We start from the raw sequence: 23,798 nt of genomic DNA, 5'->3' as shown, positions 1-23,798 counted from the left end.
TGCCAGTTTCTGATGGTCCCATCGGTCCTCCCATCATGCTTCCAACCATCTCCCAGTTCAAATCTTTAATGTCCAGATATTTTTCTGCAGCCTTCACTATTATTTTGATTTTTTCAGTTTTTTTTTTGTTGTCTGTGCAGTACAATTAATCACTTCTACCATGAAAAGAACAAAATTTGTCTTTTTAACAATAAGTGAGTCTTCATCAATTTTTGGAGATTTCTCTAGAGGTTTGGAATTTGCTGTGTGTTGAACTGTAGGTTTGGGTTTTTCTGACTGAGATGGGATCCTTTTTGCAGCTTCAGCGTAGGTTATTCCGAGCTCAAATTTAATTTTTTTAATTTCCTCAGACCTTTTGCTTGCTTCACAGCCGCGATAGGCAGCAGTATGTTCTCCACCACAATTACAGCATTTTATTTTAGCTTCTTTTCCACATTTTCCGTACTCATGTTCTCCTGCACACCTTCCACACCTCTGTTTCCCTTTACAAACTGCTGCAATGTGACCGAATTTTTGGCATTTGAAACATCTCAATGGTGGAGGATTGTAGATTTTGACATTATAGCTTATGTAACCGATGAATACTTTGCTTGGTAATTGCTCTTCTTCGAATTTAATTAACACCGATAAACTGTCAGATCTTTCTCGGTTTCTTGTTGTTTTTAACCGTTTTACTTGTTTTACTTTTGCACCGCTTATGTTTTCCAGAATCTCTTTTTCAGAAATTTTTAGAGGAACTCCTCCAATGACTCCCCTGCTGATCTTTTTGTTCTCCATTAGGCTGCACTGAACTCTTATCCCGTCAATTTTGTTGATACGTATTGCTTTGCCTTGCTGGGCGCTGTCTCTGCAGATAATTAGCAGGTCTCCACTGTACAGAATTCTGGCACCTCTGACTTCTCCGACAAGTTTATTGATGGTTTTTGTTAAGTGAACCGGATTCCAATTTGTAAAAGAGTCTGCCTGATTAACGACTTTGAATATGACTTTGAATTCATTTTGTTGTGCTGTGGAATGTATGGATTGATCATCACTGGATTGTTCTGAACTAGATTCCCCTTTAACTGATCTCTGTTTTTTCCGCTTTTTCTCATTTTTTGATGTTGCTATCTTCCAACCTTCATTGTCACTATTTCCTTCTTCCATCCCACAAGAATCGCTTCCTGTTTCCTCACTACTCACGGCCCAGGACATCTCTCCACAAGCAGCTTCAAAACACGCGCCATGCACCACCGGCCTGGTTCTTCTTCTGAGGCTCCAACAAGAAGTCCGCGCTCACGACGCTACGGAAGCCGGCAGATCAAACCAGATGAAAGTGCGCATTCAGCGTCTGCTCTTCCAATAATGCAAGCGTAGAAGAAGAAATGTGCTGTTTACCTGTGCAAAGAAAGAAACAACGAAAGAAAAATATCTGAGGACTTCAGTGTTGAGGAAGAGCATGAGTTCTTTGCCGAGCTGAATGCGCTGGTTTGGTCTGCCGGTGTCGTGCCAAACGAGTTATCCCCGACAGAATTTGTATCCCCTGCGTCGGGAGCGCGCATTCAGCTCCGCCTCATTACCAACACATTAGGCGTGGAAATAAAGATATTTTATTTTCCTTAACGAAATATAAGAAGAAAAAAACTTTTGCAAATGTGATTTACACCCACAAAAATAAAAGACTAAAATAACAGTGTGTCGGTGATTTAAAACATACATTGTTCTCATGACACTGAAATACATGATCCTCGTCACATTACAAATTTGCAAAAACATTGTGCAATTAAACATACACATAAACTGTAGTATAGCTCTGACCTATTCTTAAAATACTCCATCCCAAGATCGCTTATAGGACTTTGTCTCTCGCCATAGTTATTAATTATGCAAATTAGGTGACGTATTAGCTGAATGTTTCGCTAGCTGACAGTGCACATTTTCGAAGTGGCTTGAAAAATCTATACATCGACAAAAATGAATCCAGCAGAGTATGCAACAATTGTGACATATAAACTCAATGGATTATAAGAGGTGTTTATGTGCCAAAAATCTAGAATGTGGGATACTCTCAGTTCATTTTAGAAGGGGATACATATTTTGGCAGGCTGATACTGATATTTTTTGTATCCCCCTGTAACTTTTACATTGAAAGAGCCAACAGCTTCAAAATTCCTACAGTTGTTGGTGATTATAAGAGGTGTTTATGTGCCAAAAATCTAGAATGTGGGATACTCTTAGTCCATTTTAGAAGGGGATACATATTTTGGCAGGCTGATACTGATATTTTTTGTATCCCCCTGTAACTTTTACATTGAAAGAGCCAACAGCTTCAAAATTCCTACAGTTGTTGGTGATTATAAGAGGTGTTTATGTGCCAAAAATCTAGAATGTGGGATACTCTCAGTTCATTTTAGAAGGGGATACATATTTTGGCAGGCTGATACTGATATTTTTTGTATCCCCCTGTAACTTTTACATTGAAAGAGCCAACAGCTTCAAAATTCCTACAGTTGTTGGTGATTATAAGAGGTGTTTATGTGCCAAAAATCTAGAATGTGGGATACTCTCAGTTCATTTTAGAAGGGGATACATATTTTGGCAGGCTGATACTGATATTTTTTGTATCCCCCTGTAACTTTTACATTGAAAGAGCCAACAGCTTCAAAATTCCTACAGTTGTTGGTGATTATAAGAGGTGTTTATGTGCCAAAAATCTAGAATGTGGGATACTCTTAGTCCATTTTAGAAGGGGATACATATTTTGGCAGGCTGATACTGATATTTTTTGTATCCCCCTGTAACTTTTACATTGAAAGAGCCAACAGCTTCAAAATTCCTACAGTTGTTGGTGATTATAAGAGGTGTTTATGTGCCAAAAATCTAGAATGTGGGATACTCTTAGTCCATTTTAGAAGGGGATATATATTTTGGCAGGCTGATACTGATATTTTTTGTATCCCCCTGTAACTTTTACATTGAAAGAGCCAACAGCTTCAAAATTCCTACAGTTGTTGGTGATTATAAGAGGTGTTTATGTGCCAAAAATCTAGAATGTGGGATACTCTCAGTTCATTTTAGAAGGGGATACATATTTTGGCAGGCTGATACTGATATTTTTTGTATCCCCCTGTAACTTTTACATTGAAAGAGCCAACAGCTTCAAAATTCCTACAGTTGTTGGTGATTATAAGAGGTGTTTATGTGCCAAAAATCTAGAATGTGGGATACTCTCAGTTCATTTTAGAAGGGGATACATATTTTGGCAGGCTGATACTGATATTTTTTGTATCCCCCTGTAACTTTTACATTGAAAGAGCCAACAGCTTCAAAATTCCTACAGTTGTTGGTGATTATAAGATGTGTTTATGTGCCAAAAATCTAGAATGTGGGATACTCTTAGTCCATTTTAGAAGGGGATACATATTTTGGCAGGCTGATACTGATATTTTTTGTATCCCCCTGTAACTTTTACATTGAAAGAGCCAACAGCTTCAAAATTCCTACAGTTGTTGGTGATTATAAGAGGTGTTTATGTGCCAAAAATCTAGAATGTGGGATACTCTTAGTCCATTTTAGAAGGGGATACATATTTTGGCAGGCTGATACTGATATTTTTTGTATCCCCCTGTAACTTTTACATTGAAAGAGCCAACAGCTTCAAAATTCCTACAGTTGTTGGTGATTATAAGAGGTGTTTATGTGCCAAAAATCTAGAATGTGGGATACTCTTAGTCCATTTTAGAAGGGGATACATATTTTGGCAGGCTGATACTGATATTTTTTGTATCCCCCCGTAACTTTTACATTGAAAGAGCCAACAGCTTCAAATTTTCAGCAGGTGCTACATACAGAGGCCCTAGTCCTCAGCCTAAGGTCCTTTACCGCATTTCTTCCTCCGTCTCATAACCCCTTTCCTGTCAGCCTACTTTAAAAAAATGAGCCAATAGTGCCTCAAAAACCCAGTAAGATATGCAAAGATCAATTCTCCCAACCTAAGGATAGCAGTGTAACTTATGAATATGAAACCACTGTCACTTCATGCATGCTCAATATGAGTGATTGCTGCTAAGACATCAAAAATGCAGACATCTATCCACTGTGGTTCTACAATCTTTCAGGAGGAGAGAATGCTGCTTAGAGAGACATGAAACCTGCTGGGTTTCCTTAGAGAGGAAACTTTTTGACACACCATCTGGTCAGCATTTATAACAATGGGCTGCAGTGCTTGAAAACAATAAAACTTTTAATGTGAAGTCCAAATATTTTTTAACATCTTATTCTAATAAAATTGCAATAAAGTAGTTTTTTAAAAACTCCTCATATATTGTTATTTTTTTAAGTGACACATCTTGTGTTCTTCATATGGTTCTTGGCTGAATTAAAATCTCATTAGATCTGATCATTTTGGCAGTAACTTTCTTCACTATTCATTTATTCAAACTTGAAATTAGCTTTATATAATACATTCATGCGGTTCTATCCACACACAAAAATAACAACGAAAAAGTAGACAGCTGTGATGGACTCAGAAAGGTCGATTTTTATTTTCAACAGACAGACATGCGACAGTCATGCGACAATCGAATAACATAAACCTTATATTTTCGTTACACATCTGGAGAATACCACAGAGCCGGAATGCGCGCTCCCGACGCAGGGGATACAAATTCTGTCGGGGATAACTCGTTTGGCACGACACCGGCTTCCGTAGCGTCGTGAGCGCGCGTGTGCGCGCTTTCAGGGTTTTTTGTGGACTTTTATGGACCTTTCTGTCTCGGTCACAATAGACCTCCATTATTTGAATGTCAGCAGACAGCAAGAAGCCTCCCAGATCTCCAGATGCATTTGAGATATCAAAAAAGTACTCCAGAGTGTTGTTCAGCATGGGGGTGAGTAGAAAATGAAGGCTAATCATGTTTTGGGTGTACTATTCCTTTAAGTCAGGGGTAGGCAATTCCAGTTCCTGATGGCCGGTATCCTGCAACTTTAAGAGGTGTGTTTGGATCAACAGACCTGAATCCAATAATTAGCTTATTAAGACGACTCTGGAGGAACTGACTGCCTACTGAAGAGGTAACTCACCTTTTGATTCAGGTGTGTTGGACCAGTGATGGATCTAAAAGTTGCATGTTTTCTTAGCCAAAACATGGCTTGGCTTTGGTCCCCTCTATAAAGCCTCCAACTCAACGCTATTTCAGACATTTTGAATTGAAAAAATTTTCCTGGATGGGAAGCGAAACATCCTTAAACTTGGAAACAAATTCCAGTGGATTGTTTTTTTTTTTTAAACTTTTTTTGGCATCAACAGAAACGGAGCGTAATTATGAGGGAAATGTTACATTTACCCCATGGAGCCCAGCACAGTTTGTTGCACTACTGCCTTGCATCAAAAAGGTGTTAGGTTTGAATCCTGTCCTAGGATTGCATGCAGAGGCGATTCTAGAGTCTGTGGGGGCCCCAAGCAAAAAATCCTAGGGGGCCCTACCGACCAGTGTTCATCACCATTATGTTAGGCTATGAATAATCTGACACCAATGAAAAATGTATTAAATAAAACCAAATTTTCTAAACATGAACAACCTTGTTATTTTGGAAAATATAAAAGAATAAAAGTAAAGAATAAATTAATAAATTAAAATAAACTGAACTGATATGACAAAAAACAACAGAGTATATTATCCTAAATAATCTTTTCAGAGCATGTCACATGTTATCGATTGAGGTAAAATGTATTGAACAGAGCTGGAATAAACCATGCTTTGTCTAACCATCACAATTTGAAACCCAATGTCCACATGACTAAAAAGGCCCAAACACCATCAACCAAGAAAAAGCTCCTGTTTTAAAGATATTTTCAGCAAAGTGTTTTTCATCGTTCAAATTCAACTGCTTGACTTGGTTCTGGTAATTTGCCTAAAAATGGTGGAATCTCTTGGCTAATTTGTCTCTAAAAGTGACCATAGTTTAATCTTTAATCTGTTGCATTTCATTTAATATACCTGTTATGTTTGTTTTTCATGAAATGACATTTGATTGGAGACAGAAAATAAATAAAAATATCTTGCATACTCAGGTATTAGCTTTTCACGTTTACATGACAATGCCTTGCAAGGTCATACTTTTTGTACGAGAAAATCCACGTGTGAATTCCCTGTCTGATGTTTCATCAAACCTTGGCCATACTCATACTTACATTCATCTCTTGTTTAAAAGTGTGTGTTTCTGTATTTTAGTGGTCATCATGCTTGCCTCCCACGCAAAAGGTCCCAGGCTCGAAACCTGGCAGAAACAGTCTCCTGGGTTGTTTCTCCACTGGACAAGAGTTGTAAACATCCAACCAACTAGTGCTGGAATTCCCACCAGGTGTCTGCTCCTACCCAATATCTAGAAGTCCCAGAGAATTTCAGTTTTCCTGTAAGCCCCCCTGCCTTCTTCAAGTTTATGTATTCACTCTGCCTTACTAACTGACCCTATTGTAATTCAAATAACCTGTTATATGACCAGCCCTTCTGCATGAGACTGGATAAAGGCTGAAACAAGATATTTCTTTTGTAGCACTTTTCATTTTCCATTCCCAGTAACATCAGACCTATTTGCAGGAATTTATAACCACATGTTCTCGATGGGGTTCAGTTTAGGTGAACAAGGAGGCCATGTCATTATTTTGCACTTTACAGTTTACCAGATAATACAGTCAAATTGATTCAGTTTTCTGTCTAAGGAAAACCAGATGATTGCATCGACTCAACGACTCCAAGGCAACCCCTCACACTAAGCATGCTTGTAGCGACAGTGGAGAGGAAAAACTCCCTTATAACAGGAAGAAACCTCCAGCAGAACCAGGCTCAGTGTGAGCGGCCATCTACTGAGGCCGACTGGGTTCAAGGAGACAGAAGCAGAGATACAAAAACAACTGTAAAAGACGGCCCCGTCCAGGAAACGCACAGCCAGGCAGACAAGCTCCGAGCCAGCTCCCATGTCAGAGGATGAAGAAGCACATCCAGCCAGTCACAGTCAGAGAAACAGGACTACACTGGAAAAACAGGCAGGTCTCAAAAATCTATAAACAAAGGGGCTGATGGCAGCAGCACAGCTGATATTTCTCTCCGTTTTGGAAGGAGGGCAGGAGAGCAGACCGAGAATCTGTACATAGAGACCAGCAGAGGCTGCCGTATGACGATACCAGCTTTTAAGCTAAAGGAGCCAATGATAATTGATATAATGGTCCTTTTAAGACTAAATTAAAATGGCGTTTTTAAAGGCCATCTACAAATCTCTTAAGATTATTCCCAACTTCATCCTATATCAACATTATGTTTTCTATCTTCTGTTTTGTTTAAAGTTTAAACAAATTCTTCTTCAACAAACGTCACAGCCAGATCTGGTCCGTGATTGTTTGTCAAAAAAAACAAAACAAAAAAGCTCAGATTTTCCACCCCAGTAACCAGTACAAAGCACACTTTGCAATCGTGCCCATAAGAAGCGCATCCATTTGCATTGCAGCACTCCAGAATGCACCTCTACATAGGGATAACATATAAATTGATTGCTTCGGGCACTAGAACAGCGTTTGGTTTGAACGCACAATAAGATGCCGTTAAAAGGCTGCAGTCAGGCTGTCAGCTTCAATTTAAACATGAATGTTAAAAGCTCTCACTATAATGACCCTGTAAATATTTAATACCAAATCATCAATATTTTTTCAGTTAATTGATTAATTTAAAAATATATACTTTGATTAAATAAACTTTCTAGATAAACAAACACATGGAACTTCAAAAGTCAATTGGAAAAAGCTTTTTGCACATTTAATGACAGAAACTTAAAAAATATATCTAGTGGTGGTCACATAATTAGACCGTGTGACCGTCTAGTGGTTAGAGCAGTGGGCTTGAGCTCTGAGAAGGTTGCAAGTACCCGGTTCAATCCCCACAGCCTGTGCTCTGGGTTCCTGAGCAAGACCCTTTACCCCACACTGCTCCCTGGGTGCTGCACTATGTCAGCCTACAGCTGAATAAGTGTATAGGTATATTTGTCCAGTGTGAGATTATTACAGTTCAATCATATTATGATTGATATATCTATTATCAGTAATTCAATTCAAAAACGTAAAAAACATGTATATTATATTTAATCATTACACACAGACTGATATTTGCCAAGAGTTCATTACATGTAGATTTATAACTCACAGCTAACCTTGGTATTTTGTTTTAAACATCCTTAAATGTTCCTTTTGTCTGTCAGAGGAGTGAAATGTTAAAAACTGCTCTGAAAAACCTCTTGAATTAATTCTTGTTTTTGCAGTTTTTGAAGTATGAATGTTTGATTTTGATTTATTTCTGCTGTCCCTTAAATGTTAAAAAACAAAGGGCGGTAATTTAACTGTTATTTTCATTAATTAGATCCTCTGTGGTAGAACTGAAACTATGGATGGATCATAGATGTTGCTTAGAAGCACAACATGAAGCTGAATGTTTTCAGTGAGACTGTCGAACCTCAAATGCATCAGATTTGAGAGTTACCTGTTTTACCTATTTCACACTTTCTTCTCTCATCAAATGTTTATGCTTAATACATAGCTATCAATATCATCCCTCCCTCTTCATGCAGAGATTCAGGCTTATAAACAGCCTTTTTCCCACAGTGAGAAAATGAGCTTCCTTGCATAGAGGAGTCAAATAGAAGATGTTCTGACACTTTCAAATTGCTTTTCTGAGACACTCAGAATAACCAAAAATAGATCCAGATTGATTTTAAAAGCATTTTGTGAATTTGCTCTCCAGAAGTTCCTGTAGAAATCTATGAATATAAGATCAGATTCATCTCTGCCTGATTTCACTTCTTTCACTTCAGTGAGCATTAGAATATGCTTTAAAGGTTTTATGGAGGCCCTGAAGTGCACACGTCAACGATGTTTTACTTTATTATCTAAAATTCTTTTTCAAAGACTGGTTTGAAGATCGACTGAAGTCTGTCAGATAGATACGATTTAAACCAGTAGTGCTGTTCCTTTAACACCTAGAAAATAATCAAGTCTTTCTAAAAGAATGTTATGATCAATTGTATCAAATGCAGCACAGATCTAACAGCACAAATACAGAAACCAGTCCATTATCTGATGCCATGAGGATATCATTAGTGACTATAAGAAGAGCTGTTTCACTGCTATGATGAGCTATAAAGCCAGACTGAAACTCTTTAAAAAGTTAATTATTGTCATGATGGGTTCACTAGTGAGACCCAGTTATGCAGAACACCACGGAGATGGAAACAGAAGTAAAAGGTTTAACAATGTTTATTGTCACAAGCACTATATGAATCACTGGTTCTGGTTCAGGCCTGGGGAACTGGTTCACTGGAGTCTGCGTGGGAGACAGTTCAGTTAGCGTTTGCTCAGAAGAGTTTGATTCAGACAGTTTCAGATTAGTACCTTGAGGGTTCTTGGTTAAAGCCTTGAGAGGGAAACTGTTGGGTCCGGAGATAGTTTGTTCAGCAGAGTCCGTTAACTGCTTCAGCGTCTTACTTCTTGAGAGAGAGCTGACCTTGGCTTTGAGTTTCCAGCTCTTGGTCCAGAGCTGCATGGAAATCCAGAGAGAGACTTCAGGTTTGGCTCAGAGGGCAGGCTCGGCAGGTTAAGCTCTTCCTGAGCTTCACAGGAGAAAAACAGGTTTCCTGAAAGCAGAGACAAAGGTTAGAATCCAGTCTGGATTCAAAAGTCAACGAAGGTTCTCAAAGATACTAGGCTTAGGTGCTAACCAACTGGATTAAACACTGCGGCGTTGAGGCAAGGTCTGAAGACAGCTTAAATGCTGGGGATCCTCTGATGATGGGATGAGCTTCAGCTGTGCAGGAGGCTCGGCTCAGGAGGATCCATGGCGGACTCTGCTGGAGGAAAGTGGTACTTCTCCAGCTCCCAACAATTATGATGTAAGTGATCACACACTTGTTTGGCAACTACTTGGATCGGATATAGGTCTATAATTGACCGAGTCATCTGGGTCATGAGACATTTTCTTAAAGCTACAGTGTGTAATTTTCAGCGACATCTAGCATCCAGACTTCAGACCGCAGCAACATGAACATCTCCCCCCCACCGCTTCTCCCCCCCAACAGTACGGCGAGCGTTACGGGACAAAATGTCTTCCACGACGTCCGCATCACCTACCCTCTCAAGTGATGAGGTTTGTTTACATAGACAATTTTAATACTGCCATCTATTGTTCAGTACCGTCTCAGTTCATCTCTCTCAACTTGCCGTAGTTACTTTCGAGCGTAATGGGCGATCTCGCAATCGCTAGTTTGTTGGCTCTGCGCTGCCGTAGCGCAAAGATGTCTGCCTCCATGGCTGCGAGACCCGCTCCTATGTAATTATAAATAACGAATTCTAAGGCAACGCAAATATTAAGGTTAAGAGGCTGAGCTCGTAGATGATGATAAATAACATAGTTATGTATAATATTTTACATTTCTGACTGTATATCCCTGTAATTATTACACACTGTAGCTTTAAGTAAATGTTAAATTGCAGCTACCTTAAAAGCCTTTAGTACATATCCCTGTAACAGAGATAGATTAATCACATCTAAAATGGAGGAGGAAATCAGAGGGAATACTTCCTTAAATAACGTGGTTGAAGCTGGATCTAACAAACAAGTTGAAGGCTTAGATGAAGACAATAGTTTGGCTAACTGAAAGTTCACCTGGATGCAAACAGTCTAAACACAGTTTATATTCCATAGTTACCACAGATGCTGCTCAAAGACATATTAAACCACACAATAACACAACTAAAATAGATTACAAAATTATAGCATAAAGACATGTAGGCTATTAGCCATTACTAAAAATAAATAAATACGTTCTCCCTGCAATCTGACCTAACCTGAAGTATTTTGCAAAACAAATAATCCAAACAATCTGAGTCTAATGAGGAGCTGGTCCTAAAAAAAGGCCCAAAAATACTTCCAGAATATTCTTACTGCGATGAAGTCCAACAGAGGAAAACTAAACTTTTAGGTTCATGTATTTGTGTTTAGTTTTACACAATTAATAAGCTACTGGGTGTAATTCTTGTACATTTAGCAGAACATAATGTAAAATTGGCCAACAAATTTGGCTCCATATAATTTCTATAACCTTAAAGATAAATTCCTGCCGAAATAAACAGATAAGATATATTTTAAACCAAGTTGCATAAAATAATAGTTTTTATATGTGTTATAAAATAGGTTTTAGATGTAAAATGCGTCCTTTGCATCAATGGATTAAATTAAAAAACTGCTGCATGATTTTTAATATTTGTACCAAACGTGTTTTATGATTGAAAAGCAGCAAACGGTGCGCTCACTAAATGACTTGATGTATAATTTTATTTGCGTGTTTTATTTTATTGCAGCCTCTGTGCTTTAAAGGGGAAGTGAAGTTTTCCAGCTTGACGTTTCTTTTCCTCCTCGGTTCCTGTTGGGATGCTGAGGCGGGCGGGGCCCTTTCTCCCTGCGGTCCCCTGATGTTGCAGGAAGAGCAGATCGGACTCAGACGGAACCAGAAACGGTCCATTTTAACAGCGTCTCTCTCCTTCGGTTATTCTACACTATGGGATTATTAAATAAACGGGTTTAACGTCGGACCCTCTCTTGGTTTGCTCCAATCAGTGCAGTGGAGTGGGATTTTCTGTCGTGTCAGTGGAAGGAAGCAGTGTTTTTGGTGTATCAGTCGCCATGGCCTGGCCCTGCATCAGCCGGGCCTGCTGCATGGCCCGGTTCTGGAACCAGCTGGATAAGGCTGACATCGCGGTGCCTCTGGTCTTCACTAAATACACGGATGTGTCGGAGATGCAGCACATCCAGCTGCAGCCGCAGCTCCATCCTCCACAGGCCGGGGTCGCAATAGAAACGCAGCCTCTGCGCGCAGAACCCCGCGCCGCCAGAGCGCCGCGCGGGCCGCGGAGGTGCGTCTCAGAGGAGCGCGTGTGCAGCTCGGTGATGCGCGAGGACTTCAAACACTGGAAGGTGCGTCCGGAGCCCAGCTGCAAACCCAGGAACGAGTACCACGAACCGGAGACGCCGTTCAACACCGAGACCCAGTACCAGAAGGACTTCAAGCCCTGGCCCATCCACAAAAGGTATGACCATCCCTGGATACCCCCAGCGGGGCACGACCCGCAGCCCAGGCACGACCCGCGGCCCAGGCACGAGAAGAAGCACGTAGCGCTGGAGGCGGAGTGCGGCGTGGAGAAGGGCGCCATAGCCGACAAGGTGCAGGAGAAAGACCTGCTGCAGAGGCAGGAGAGGAAGAAGCGCTCCAGTAAGCAGGTGGTGCTGAAGGTGGAGGCAGAGGGCAAAGGCAGGGCGGCGGTGGATGCCCTGAACCGACAGATCAAGCAGGAGATCAGCGCTGGCAGCTCCTACAGGTGAGTGGATCCCAGTCAGCCTGGCTGCTGGTGGAGCAGAGGGTCCTGCTTCAGGGGTCACAAGGTCATTAGGGTCACTGCTAATAAACAGTCTAATATGAGCAGGTTTACTGTCAGATGATTAAAAAAAAAAACGGCTGGTGAAGAAATGACTCAAGTAAAAATAAAACTATGTTAACATATTTTACTAAAGTACAGGGGCGGAGCTAAATGGGGGCCAGGGGTTTTACCATTTCCCCCCTTTAATACAGATAGTGGATGCAGCAATACTCTCAAGCGGAGTACTCAAAACATTTTAATTTTTTTTGTTAATTATACACATCACTATACTAATATCAAAAATGATAAATAAAGAATACATGCTCTTTTCAGAACTATATATTTTTCTTTAATGGGGTAAAGAGAAAATGTGTCTCTACAAGTCATCTTGGAGTCTTCAGTGAAATCATAGATAAATACAATTTAGTTAAAAACTTATCAAATAATAAATTTATGTAGATATTAGTGCTTGTAAATATCAATTTTATGCAGAACGTTTATTGACAAAAGTAGGTAAGGACGATGGAAAAGGTTTAAGCCCCAGAACTCAAACTGAAAGAGATTTATCCACTATACCTTTTATCTAGAAATTACGGATGTTTAAATATATGCATCTATTTGTTAGCAAAGGCTGTAGGAAAGTATAGTTTGTCTTTATTTAGAAAATATGGATGTTTTGCTCTTTAATTTTCATGTTGGAACAGTGTAGATTGACCCTGAGGTTCTGGTGCCTATCTGCTTTCGGCCACCTCTCAGTCTCCATTGGTTATTGCCTGGACACCCTTATAAAATAATTCTGGCTACGCCTCTGCTAAAGAAGAAAGCAGTGGTCCAACAAATGAATCAAAAACAAAAAAAGTACATAAGGTTAGATGGATACTCGAGTACTGAGTAATATTGGCCCATGACATCTGATATAATATTTAGAGTTATTTAAACAGGCAGCGAGTTATTCTGATATTTAAAAGTAAAAACTAAGATAATTAAGGATCCAAATAAACAACATGATTTAAAAGAAATATTTTAACCTATAAAACCTTACTGTGTATTCTAGTGGACAATATAATATAATACAACCAAAAGATGTGTTATAATTTCACCAATCCGGTTGGTAGTTATATGTCCAACCACTCCTTTGGTTAAAACAACCCATCTAGTTTTAATAATCATAATTCAACTTTATTGATCTCACATTTGAGGAATTTACCTCTGGATTTAACCCATCCCCTCGGGATGGGCAGTGGGCTGCCATCATGGAACCCCCCGGGGAGAAGTGTGGGATTGAGGGTCTTGCTCAGAGACCCAGAGTGGCATTCTGTTGGGAGTGGGGCTCAAACTCACAACCTCAGGATTCCAAGCTCTATGCCATAACTAGTGCTGTAAATAATAATTGTTTTGTATCGATGCATCGATCCAACAGCCGACGATCTGATGCATCGAGACGTCTGCAAGAGAATCAATTCATAATTTTTTTTTCCTCCGGTTTATTTTTATCCATTTGTTCCTGGACGTAATTCTGACTCCCGTGCTGTGGTGGCGCTATACCTATTTTGCCTTCCTACCACTCTTCCTTTAGCCACTACCCTCTTTCCACATGCACACACTTACTGGCGTAAACAGTAGGCAAGACAGACATGGAGGATTCTTGAGGATTCTTGAGTATCAAATAATGGAATCGTTGGGTCAGGAAATTGATACTGAATTGAATCGCCATGATGGATGTGATTTACACCCCTAGCCCTAACCACTAGGCCATCATTCCCCTTAGATATTGATAGACAGACAGCATGTTGTACATGAACACACCACTGTGTTTGTGCTCTAGGTCCATGACTATTACTACGCTTGACTACAGCCAACGGTCAGATTATTAAACTACTGTAACCATTTTTTATTGGTTGTTTGGTTAACTGATCAAATTGGTAGATCTGAAACCAATGGGTCGGTCAGTTTCTGACCAGTATAATAGTTCATCTAAGCAAAATTGGTTTAACCAACTAGATTGGTTGTTTTTCCAACCAGTCCATTCCTAGATTGTATGTGATGCATATATGTAAGTAAAATATCTACCCTTAAACTGTATTTTCACCTGGTCTCAATGAGCTCAAGTTACTGGGTAGAGTAACCAGAAAATGTTCTCAAGAGTAGCAATACTTTCATAATGATATTAATTAAGAAAAACTTAAAAATCCAACACAACTAAAGTACAGATATATATGAAACAAGCTACCTTCAACCTCTGAAAACAAATCTATTGTAGTGATATTTGAGACGTTAGAGTTATTTACTGTCACTTTTGATTTGGCTGTAATAACCTAGGGGTGATTTGAGTCCAGGCAGAAATAGAGATAACAAAAATACTTTTTTCATTTTTTGTTCCTGCTCCCCTTACTAGACATAAAGACAAACTTTCAAATAATATCTGATACATAAGTTAGTATTTATGTTAAATGTGACTTTAAATTGAGTGTTTTTGCTGTATGTCCTTTGTATGGAAGAAACACAGTCTCATTAGAACCAGTGTTTTGACCTTGAACTTATGATACTTATTTTTAACCTGTGCAATCATATATGTGAATTTATAGTATGTTTTTCCCCCTGCTAAAATTTGGTATGAAAAAAATTCTACTGCTAAATTTCACACATAAAAAAATCAGCTGCATAACCTCATCAGCAGAAATTCAACTCTAAAAATTTTAAAGCAAGAAAAAAAGTAATAATCACCTGCAAAATCACATAAGTGTATTTTGATTGGCAAAAAGAGATCAGACTCAATCTAGTGCTGATCGATTTGGCCTGAGTCATTGAGAGGTCCACACATTTTTGCATTTTCATTTTTGCAGCTTAGTTTTTTAATATGTGAATGTCTGCAGTAGGGCTGGGTAAAACAATTTATTTAATCGATTTTGAATCAATTCCTTCACATTTTTGCAAAATCGATGTCTAGGGAATGAGATCGATTAGTTTTATAGTGACGTGCGTGACATTCACATTCAAATGAGCAGGAAAGATGCACTCAAGATAACTTCAAGCCAGACAGCTGCAGATATAGACAATAGATTGACTGAAGACATTAACAAATGGGGGCTGACCAGCAAACACCCTGTAGTTGTTACAGACAACGCTGCAGGTTTGTGCAGAGAAGATAATGCAGCTCATGCATGTCTGCTGTGTCCCTGCTGTGTCACGTCTGCTAGCTCGAGTGAGGCCTTTTCACTTTTCACTAACAAGTTTGCACTTTTGAGACAGTTTTGTTTACCTCTCAAGTTTAAACTCTGATTTACAAGTTTGCACTTTGTGCTTAATGTGACAGGAAAAAATAAAATACATGGATATTTTGAAATACAGTTGAACCACTTTCATTATTGTCAAAATAGATTGAATCGAAATTAATCGATTTAGAACTGCATTAATCAAATTTGACTTTGGCGAAAACACCAAACCCTAGTCTGCAGTATAATTTTTACAGATTAAACTTTTTTTGATTAATTTAAAGTAAAAAAAAAAGTGCAATAAATTCAGTAGCTAAACAAAGTTTGATTCTAACGAGACTATTTTTTTCCCTATTTTGTCCCTTTGCCTGGTTCTGATTCTCAGTCCCTTATTTTCTGAAATTGATTCAATTAATTAATTCAACAGTAAATGTATTGATAAATGGTACAGATATTCCTCATTTTAATGAAAATTATCACCTGCTTGAAATACATATTAGTATTTTATTTAGTTTTCATAAAAAGAACACCTGGCCTTAAGGATTAATGTTATTCTCGCCACAAAATGTTATTTTTAACCTTTTTCTACTTGTAAGCCCATCAGCTGTCACGTTAATGGCAGGATAGCAGTGTTAGCTCCATAAAAGGAAAACAGAAAAAAATTCCGAACACCTCGTATTTCCCTTTCATCCAAAAATAGGGAGAATACTTATATTAATTATTTTTAATGTTAACTCTAAAACAGGGATAATCTTTTAAGATTTGCTAAAGGTTGTCTTTCCCACAGCAGCCTTTCCGTCACTACATAGAACTCAATATTCGTATATAATATAATATTTCATTACAGCCTCTATCAGTTAATTTTTCTACACATTATGATGAATGGTATGAAGGACCAACTCTGCCATATTTAAAAATAAATACAGAAATAAATAAATGCTCATTAAATGTATAAGCATACAATTAATTGCCAACAAAAAAGTGAGACATAAATGTATATAACTCTTAATTAGCTTCTTTATTTATTTGCCTTTGTAATATTTACCTTATTTATTTTTCTGTCCTTTATAATCTTCAACTTTATTTTTTAATTACTTATATTTTTAAGTATTTATTTATGTGCATGTTATAATATTTTTGTCTGTTTTATTCTTCCTTTGTATTTTTTTACCTTAGTTATTTCTTCGCCGCTGTTTATTTCTCTCTGCCCTTTTTACATTTCTCTCTGCCCTTTTTACATTTCTCTATGCATTTCTGTCTCATTATGCAAATGAGGGGGGGGTGTGTCCTAGAGAGTCAACTTCTGCTCATTGGTTGGCTTGGCGGTCCATCTTCTTAACTCACAGAGCTCAGAGTACTAAGTTAAATGTTCTCTTTTCAGCTGAAGAAAACTGGACTTATTGTTCATTGAAGTCATTACAATGTTACACTGTTTAGACACCAGTAGTTTGTCATTGAGGAGAGTTTTCATTAAATTTTCTGCTCTAACAACAGCTGGTAAGCATAATTATTTGGAAAAAATACAGAAACCAAAGCCACTGCAGCAGTCAGGATTGTCCCTTTAGACACGTATAGTACTACTCAATCAATCAATCAATCAATCAATCAATCAATCAATCAATCAATCAATCAATCAATCAATCAATCAATCAATCAATCAATCAATTTCTTTATTGTAAACTACAGTTTGCATTGTAATCGAGATTTCAGTTTCAGTGTAAACCATTCATCAAATACATCACATACACTGGGGTGGGGGGGTCTGGCAGGGGGAACGTTTTACTAAGGGCATGCGTGCTGCAGTATTCTGCCTTTGGCGCGTTGCTATGGCTGCAATAAGAACGGCGGTTCATTATAGCACTGATTTTATCTATCTGGAAAGATAAGAGCCACATTGGGGAGGGAGAGGGAAAAAAAGAATAGTTCACACTTTATCCTTGATAGGATACAGTTTAAGATATCAAGAAAAGCTAAGCACAAGAAAAGCACATATAAACATGAGGCAAACATTTCAGCAGAGGGTTACATCGAAGGCTGGAGCCACATGGAAGTAAATCGGACATTTTAAGCATCAGTTGTGTGTTTATGATGAAATGCGTTCTACTTGTCCATGAACGCTGTCCACAGGCCATTGTACTTGATAAGGTTGAAGTATATCAACCGGCACTACAGTTCTGGATAGGGGTGTAAATCACATCCATCATGGCGATTCGATTCAGTATCGATTTCCTGACCCAACGATTCGATTATTTTCGATACTCAAGAATACACCACGATTCGATTCGATTCGATTAATCGAAACACCTTACAGGCTAAACAAAGTTTCAAGTTTGAAATAAATCAATGCACTGAAAAAAAAATAGAGGTTGACAGAACTTACATTTTCTAGGCAACGTGATGCATTTGGTTTTTTGAGTTTTCCTTACTTAAATTCACTGTGGTTGAGTTTACAAAGATTTTTGAGTTCTGCCAACTTAGGTTTTTGGAGTGTTACATAGAAATTTTGAGTTCTACCAACTTAGGTTTTTGAGTTTCACCTTTAAGTTCTGAGTTCTATCAACTTTGTTTTATGAGTTTGACATATAGATTTTGAGTTCTACAAACTCAGATTTTGTAGTGTTATCTGCAAGTTGAGTTCTATCAACTCAGTTTTTTTAGTCCTACCAATCGTCTTCACTACCAATCATTCAACACACAAAAAATTATGTTAATACAACATTTTTATTGCTTCAAGCCAAACATTGCATAGATACAGTATAAAACCATGTTCAACAACATAATCTTAACTGCACAGATCAAAGTAACCTGACACTGGACCAGAATGTTCTAGATTCGTAAGAGTGATGATGAGGGAAAAAACAGTAAGACACCATTTTAGTAAGAGGAAAACACACAGGTAATTTTTTGTGAAGTAAGTGTATTAACATATATGAAAAAATAACAGTTTTACAAATTTGGACGGCCTTCAGTTTGTTTTTTTCAATTGTAGTCTCTTTAAATTGGGTGCACCCTTTTAAAAAAAATAAAATGAAATAAAATGTCTTGTTTCCCAACGGAAAAAGAAAAAGGTTTTCCCTTTTTATCTCTGAGTTTTTCTTTTTAGTCCTACCACTCCGACAGGACGATGAATGCAAAAAAAGAAAGTCCTCTTCAGTCCAAATCCTTCTCTTCAATCCAAATCCAGATGTTCACACGGTTGGCTCGCCATCTCCATTTAAGGAGAGAATCCAGAATCCAGGGTATCCAAAAAACCCAGCCTGCATAGCACAACAGGGCTTAGTTAAATCCATTCACTTCTTGTTCTTAACTGTACAGTTTATATCTCTCCAAGTATGATAAATTTCAGTGTGTAATGTAACTTTTCTAACTCATTACGAATTAACTGCTGCATTACAGGGTTAACATATAAAATGTTAATGTCACTGTTTTTCTTGTAAAGCAAATAAAATCATGAAAGCAAAAAATCCACATGTAAATAATGTAAATAACAGTAAATACCCACATCGGATTAAGAAAGTAAAATAATGTAGTCTTGTAATATTCTGTGCCTGAGTGCAACAACACTGCACTACATAAAACAATTTAGAAATTTAATAAGTTATTACACTCAACTTAATGTCTCTTTTCATTTGTACAATGAAAATAACAGGCACACTCTTTTCTCTATGCATAAACACTCACCCGCACATGCGCGGCATAAACACGCACGCGCACACGCGCATTATACACGTGCACGTGCGCTGCTTTTCCTTTCATCAGAACGTGAAAAACATGTGAACTCATGCTTCAACTCGGTGGCAATACACCACAAGGGAATGCTAACTCACGGAGCTAACCGCTAACTGTCTGTACTTTGCAGCACTCACCGGGAAAACTGGTAAGGTCCCAGGGTCGTTCCTCCGTGGTTCTCCAGATGCATAAATCACAATGTCCGCCAATCTTCTCAAACACGAGGGAAAAAGGCTGTGCCCTTGAAGAAAGGGATAGGAAACCCCGTACCGTAGTGGGCGTGTCCATGAACATAAGCAGTGCGCATGCCCATGAGTTTACAGTTGAGGGAACTCAAAAAATCTTGTATAGGCGATTTAAAACTCCTTGTTAAACCAACTTCTGAGAATTTGAGTTGGGCAAACGTGTATTTATTTGTTAGATGTCAAATTTATATTTCTGAGTCGGATTACAATACAATTGTGTGTTAGAACAACAATTGCCATTTACTTTTTTAACAGTGTGAAAGCTGTAATAGCATTATGCATTTTCTTGAGAAACAACAGCAAATAACAGAAGTAGAAAAGTTGCATCAAAAAATACTGCAAAAATACTGCACAATATCAGTGTAATGAGTTCAATGCAATACCTCGGCTCCAGAGAAACTGTCCAACATATTTTTTTAGAATGTAATAAATATACTCAGGAAAGAGAGATGTTGCTTAGAGAGTTAGACAGGAATAAAAATAAACTACATATAAGGGAATTGTTTCAAAGGTCATCTGGGGATGTATTTTTTGGTAGTATTTTTAATTTTCTAAGAAGAACGGGTATTTTAGGGAGAATATAATAGTTTGTCTGGTCCATACTCCATTCTGGAAGGTGGCGGTAATGCACCTATAAGTTGTTTGCCAACAGCCATTAAAAAAAAGAAGAAGAAGAAGGCTTCAGAGGGTTGACGTCACCGCCCCCTTGAGAGACGCTCCGCTGCTCCTCTCCCAGATTGTAGCTGACCGCAAACAGTGCAGCAGACAGGAGGCCAGCTTGTTTTGTTTTTATGACCGAAATTGCGGAAAACAACTCGTGAAGTTTGACCCGCTAGAAGAGCGAGGTGCGCGAGAACGCTGGGAGCCTTTTTCCAGCTGAATCTACGCTCTTTTTGCCCTCATGTCCCTCCGTCGTCGGACTAAACTCGCCCCCACTTCCTCATCGCCTCGGCTGTATCTAGACCCACAGTGTGTAGCTCAGACCACGCTTCAATACTGAGCATAGGGCTGGGCGATATAGAAAAAAAGCTTATCGATAAAAAAAAAATGCATATTGATCGATATCGATAATTATTGAAAAGATTTGAAACCATATTTTATGTGCAGCTCTGCCTGGACTTGTTATAATATTGCTAAATGATTTAATTTTAATAAAAAACACAAACACAGACTTCCAATTAAATATTTATTTAACCAACTATTTTAACCATAACAGAATTGTTTTAAAGAAAAATAACTTAAGAGACCTGAGTTATGTTATTAAATACTGACAAAGAATAAACTACAGTGATCAGAAAAGTGACCAAAATAAATATAACAAATAAATAAATGCCCCCCCGCCGCCGCCCCCGTTTCCTGCTTTAACCTGAATTATTACTTTGAAGTTGCTGGCCCCTCAGCATTTTTATCTCACTTGTTAGAACTACGTGGGAAACTGCCCAGAACTGAAAATATACATATATTTTCCCGAAGATTCCTCGGAGGAGAGCCGCGTCGGGGCCTACACAGCTCGTACTCCTGCGGGTGTGAGCGGCTGAGATGATAAAAAAAAAGTTGGTTGTGTTATCAGACTTCGTTTTCACTGGTTCCCGACACATTTTCCAGATGACTGTGGTTTGTTTTTGGTCTGACTTGCCATGACCGAAATACTGCCAAACTGGCGAACTACAAAAACCCTTCTTTGAAACAATTTCCTCCGCCTCTCCTTGCTGCGACATCTTCATGTGCTCTGTGTTGTGGTTTGAGAGGGCTTGGTGACGGCATGCCTGGGTCCGCGATTGTGATTGGTTGGGAGGAAGCAGTGACTAGCATAAACCTTCATGCTAGGCTACAATGAGAAGGAAGGAAAACTGTGTTTCTTTTTTATCGAACTTTTATCGACCCTCTTTTTTTCTATTGCGCCACACGTCTATCGATCGATATATATCGTTATTGAATTATCGCCCAGCCCTAACTGAGCATAATTTAAAAATGTCTGTGTGAGGCTTGCTGCAACAAACTGCTGTAAGAGTATAACCAGGAAGCGCGGTAGGAGGGCAAAATAGGTTTAGCGGCACCGCAGCACGGGAGGAAGAATTACGCCCAGGAGCAAATGGATAAAAATAGACCGGAGAAAAAAAAAAACATGAATCGATTATCTTGCGGACGTGTCGATGCATCGGATCGTCGGCTTTTGGATCGATGCATCGATACAAAACGATTATTATTTACACCCCTAGTTCTGGATGGATCCACAGATGCCGCCCCCCCTACCAACCACAGATGGTAGGGAGACCAGCAGTGGTGGGTCCTTCCGCCATAACAGGGGAGGTATGATAAGGGGGAGTCCCAATCCGAAATAACAATTATTGTTTTGAGAGCAGGCTGCACAGGAATTACCCGTCAGCCTCGAGTCTTTTCTTGCTGGCTCCACCTTGAAGTGAGCGTGCACATCCAAGATATTATCCCATCTCCCCTTTAAAGTTCAACCTTCACACCCAGCCTACGGCTCAACTCCCAGTCCTGCTCATTCACAGCCTTTTTTAGGGCGTCGATTGCTGCCGGCAAACTGATCAGTGCCCAAATTGCCACTGACATCCTCTGTAATTGTAGATACAGCAGGTATCCTCCAAATCCAAACAGTATAAATCCAAAATCCATACATCTTCAACATCCTCCAGTGACAAGCTTGTAAAACACACCATCCTCCAAGCCGTCCAGGAGTCCATGGTGTATCCCATGAAGTATATACCGGCAGGACAGGAAGGGTCCCCTTTTTCCCTGTCTTCCAGTTGAGAAAATAAGATCAAGTGCATTGAAATACCAGCTGACCAGATCCATTGTTTGAATTTGTGTTACATGAAGAGAGAGCTCAGAAAAGCCTAGACACAGCAACGCTGAATTTTTATTCTTCTTTTTAACCTTTTAACTGACTGATCAACCAAATATTTGACCATTTGCATAGAAAAATGCAGGTTGGAGGTTGGTGGTTGACCCTGACTGCCATTGTTGTGGATTGGTTAAACTGAATAAGCTGGGAGTAATCCTGCTAAGTTGAACTAACTTTGTGGTATGGGCCTCTGATGCTGCTTTAACTTTGTTATAATTTACCTACAACTATACAGGTAACCCACAGCTCATTGTTACATGAGCAACAGAAAAATATCTGATAAAAATGTACGGTACCTAAAGAGTTCGACCATCACCAAGTGTGCATGTGGCCGAAAGTAACTGCTCTGCTGATCCATTAGGAACAGTTGCTTGAATCTAAAAATCTTAAAATTATAAAGGTTGATCTTTTATTTCCAGGTGGATCATCTACATAAGTGGTCCCCCGAATTTTCAATCATTCTGGTGATATGTTTACGTAAAGCCGTCCTACGTTCTCGTCCGGTTAGCTATCTGTTTCTGCCCATGCACACTTTCAGTCATATTTATGTGGTGAGCTACGGTTTCAGACAGTTATTGAAGCTCAGCTTTCTCAGTTTAGCACCATGTTTTTTATCCCACACTGTTTACATTTGATCACAGCTGCACTTTAAGAAATGGAAATGTCATGAAAGCTGTAGAAAATGAAATGTCGTTTTGTATACACTCTGTATACAAAACGACAGTAAAAGTTGTCTCAAAAAATGGCCGAGGGTCGTAAGAGAAAAAGTGTCTATGAAGAGTATGTGAAGACAAGAAAGGCCTTAGAAAAGGCAGGTATATCACAGAATGCTTTGCACTGAGTGCTTTCCTCGCAAAGCATTATGAGATTTACTGTCACAGTGGCACTAATAACAAAGATGGTGAGGGGCACCATGCAGTGGAGGAGGAGTTACTTGACCAAAGGAGCAAAAAGCAGTGATCATCTGTCCAAACGTTCAGTTAACTGAGTTCACTATAAAGTCCACTATAGAGTCCCTGCTGTATGTGGAAACAGTAAGCTTGTATGAGCTATGAGAACAGCACATTTTAAACAGAGCATGCATGAGGATGGGCTCGTGCAAGCTCGCCAGGTTTAAAAAAAAAAGTAATCCTCCACAATACATTTAACTTGAACATTTAATGCTCATTAATGTCAATTAGAATAAATAGTAACATCAATTGTTACCTGGAAAAGGAATAAGTACTGAAATAAATACAAAATCAAATTAAGTTACAAATCTTTGTTTGTTTTGTTTTGGTTTTTTTTAAATCTAGGGTTCTTCTGAATAAAAC

General features: G+C 38.8%; 1 protein-coding gene across 8 annotated transcripts in view; it reads left to right on the top strand.

Moving 5' to 3' along the window:
• The first annotated feature begins 11,425 nt into the window (after positions 1–11,425).
• The window catches only part of map6a (microtubule-associated protein 6a), a 32,498-nt gene continuing 20,125 nt past the window's right edge, over positions 11,426–23,798 (top strand). For 7 of the 8 annotated variants that reach the window (XM_038267132.1, XM_038267131.1, XM_038267129.1 and 4 more), the window contains exon 1: positions 11,426–12,391. In XM_038267132.1, coding sequence (XP_038123060.1) covers positions 11,700–12,391 — 692 coding nt within the window. In that variant the 5' untranslated portion in view covers positions 11,426–11,699. The remainder of the gene's footprint in view (positions 12,392–23,798) is intronic. The other variant, XM_038267135.1, reaches the window with a different exon arrangement.

This window comes from Cyprinodon tularosa, unplaced genomic scaffold, assembly GCF_016077235.1.
Source record: "Cyprinodon tularosa strain WSP-4 unplaced genomic scaffold, ASM1607723v1 ctg662, whole genome shotgun sequence".
NCBI classification, from domain to species: domain Eukaryota; kingdom Metazoa; phylum Chordata; class Actinopteri; order Cyprinodontiformes; family Cyprinodontidae; genus Cyprinodon; species Cyprinodon tularosa.
This window is presented reverse-complemented; position numbering and strand designations above follow the sequence as displayed.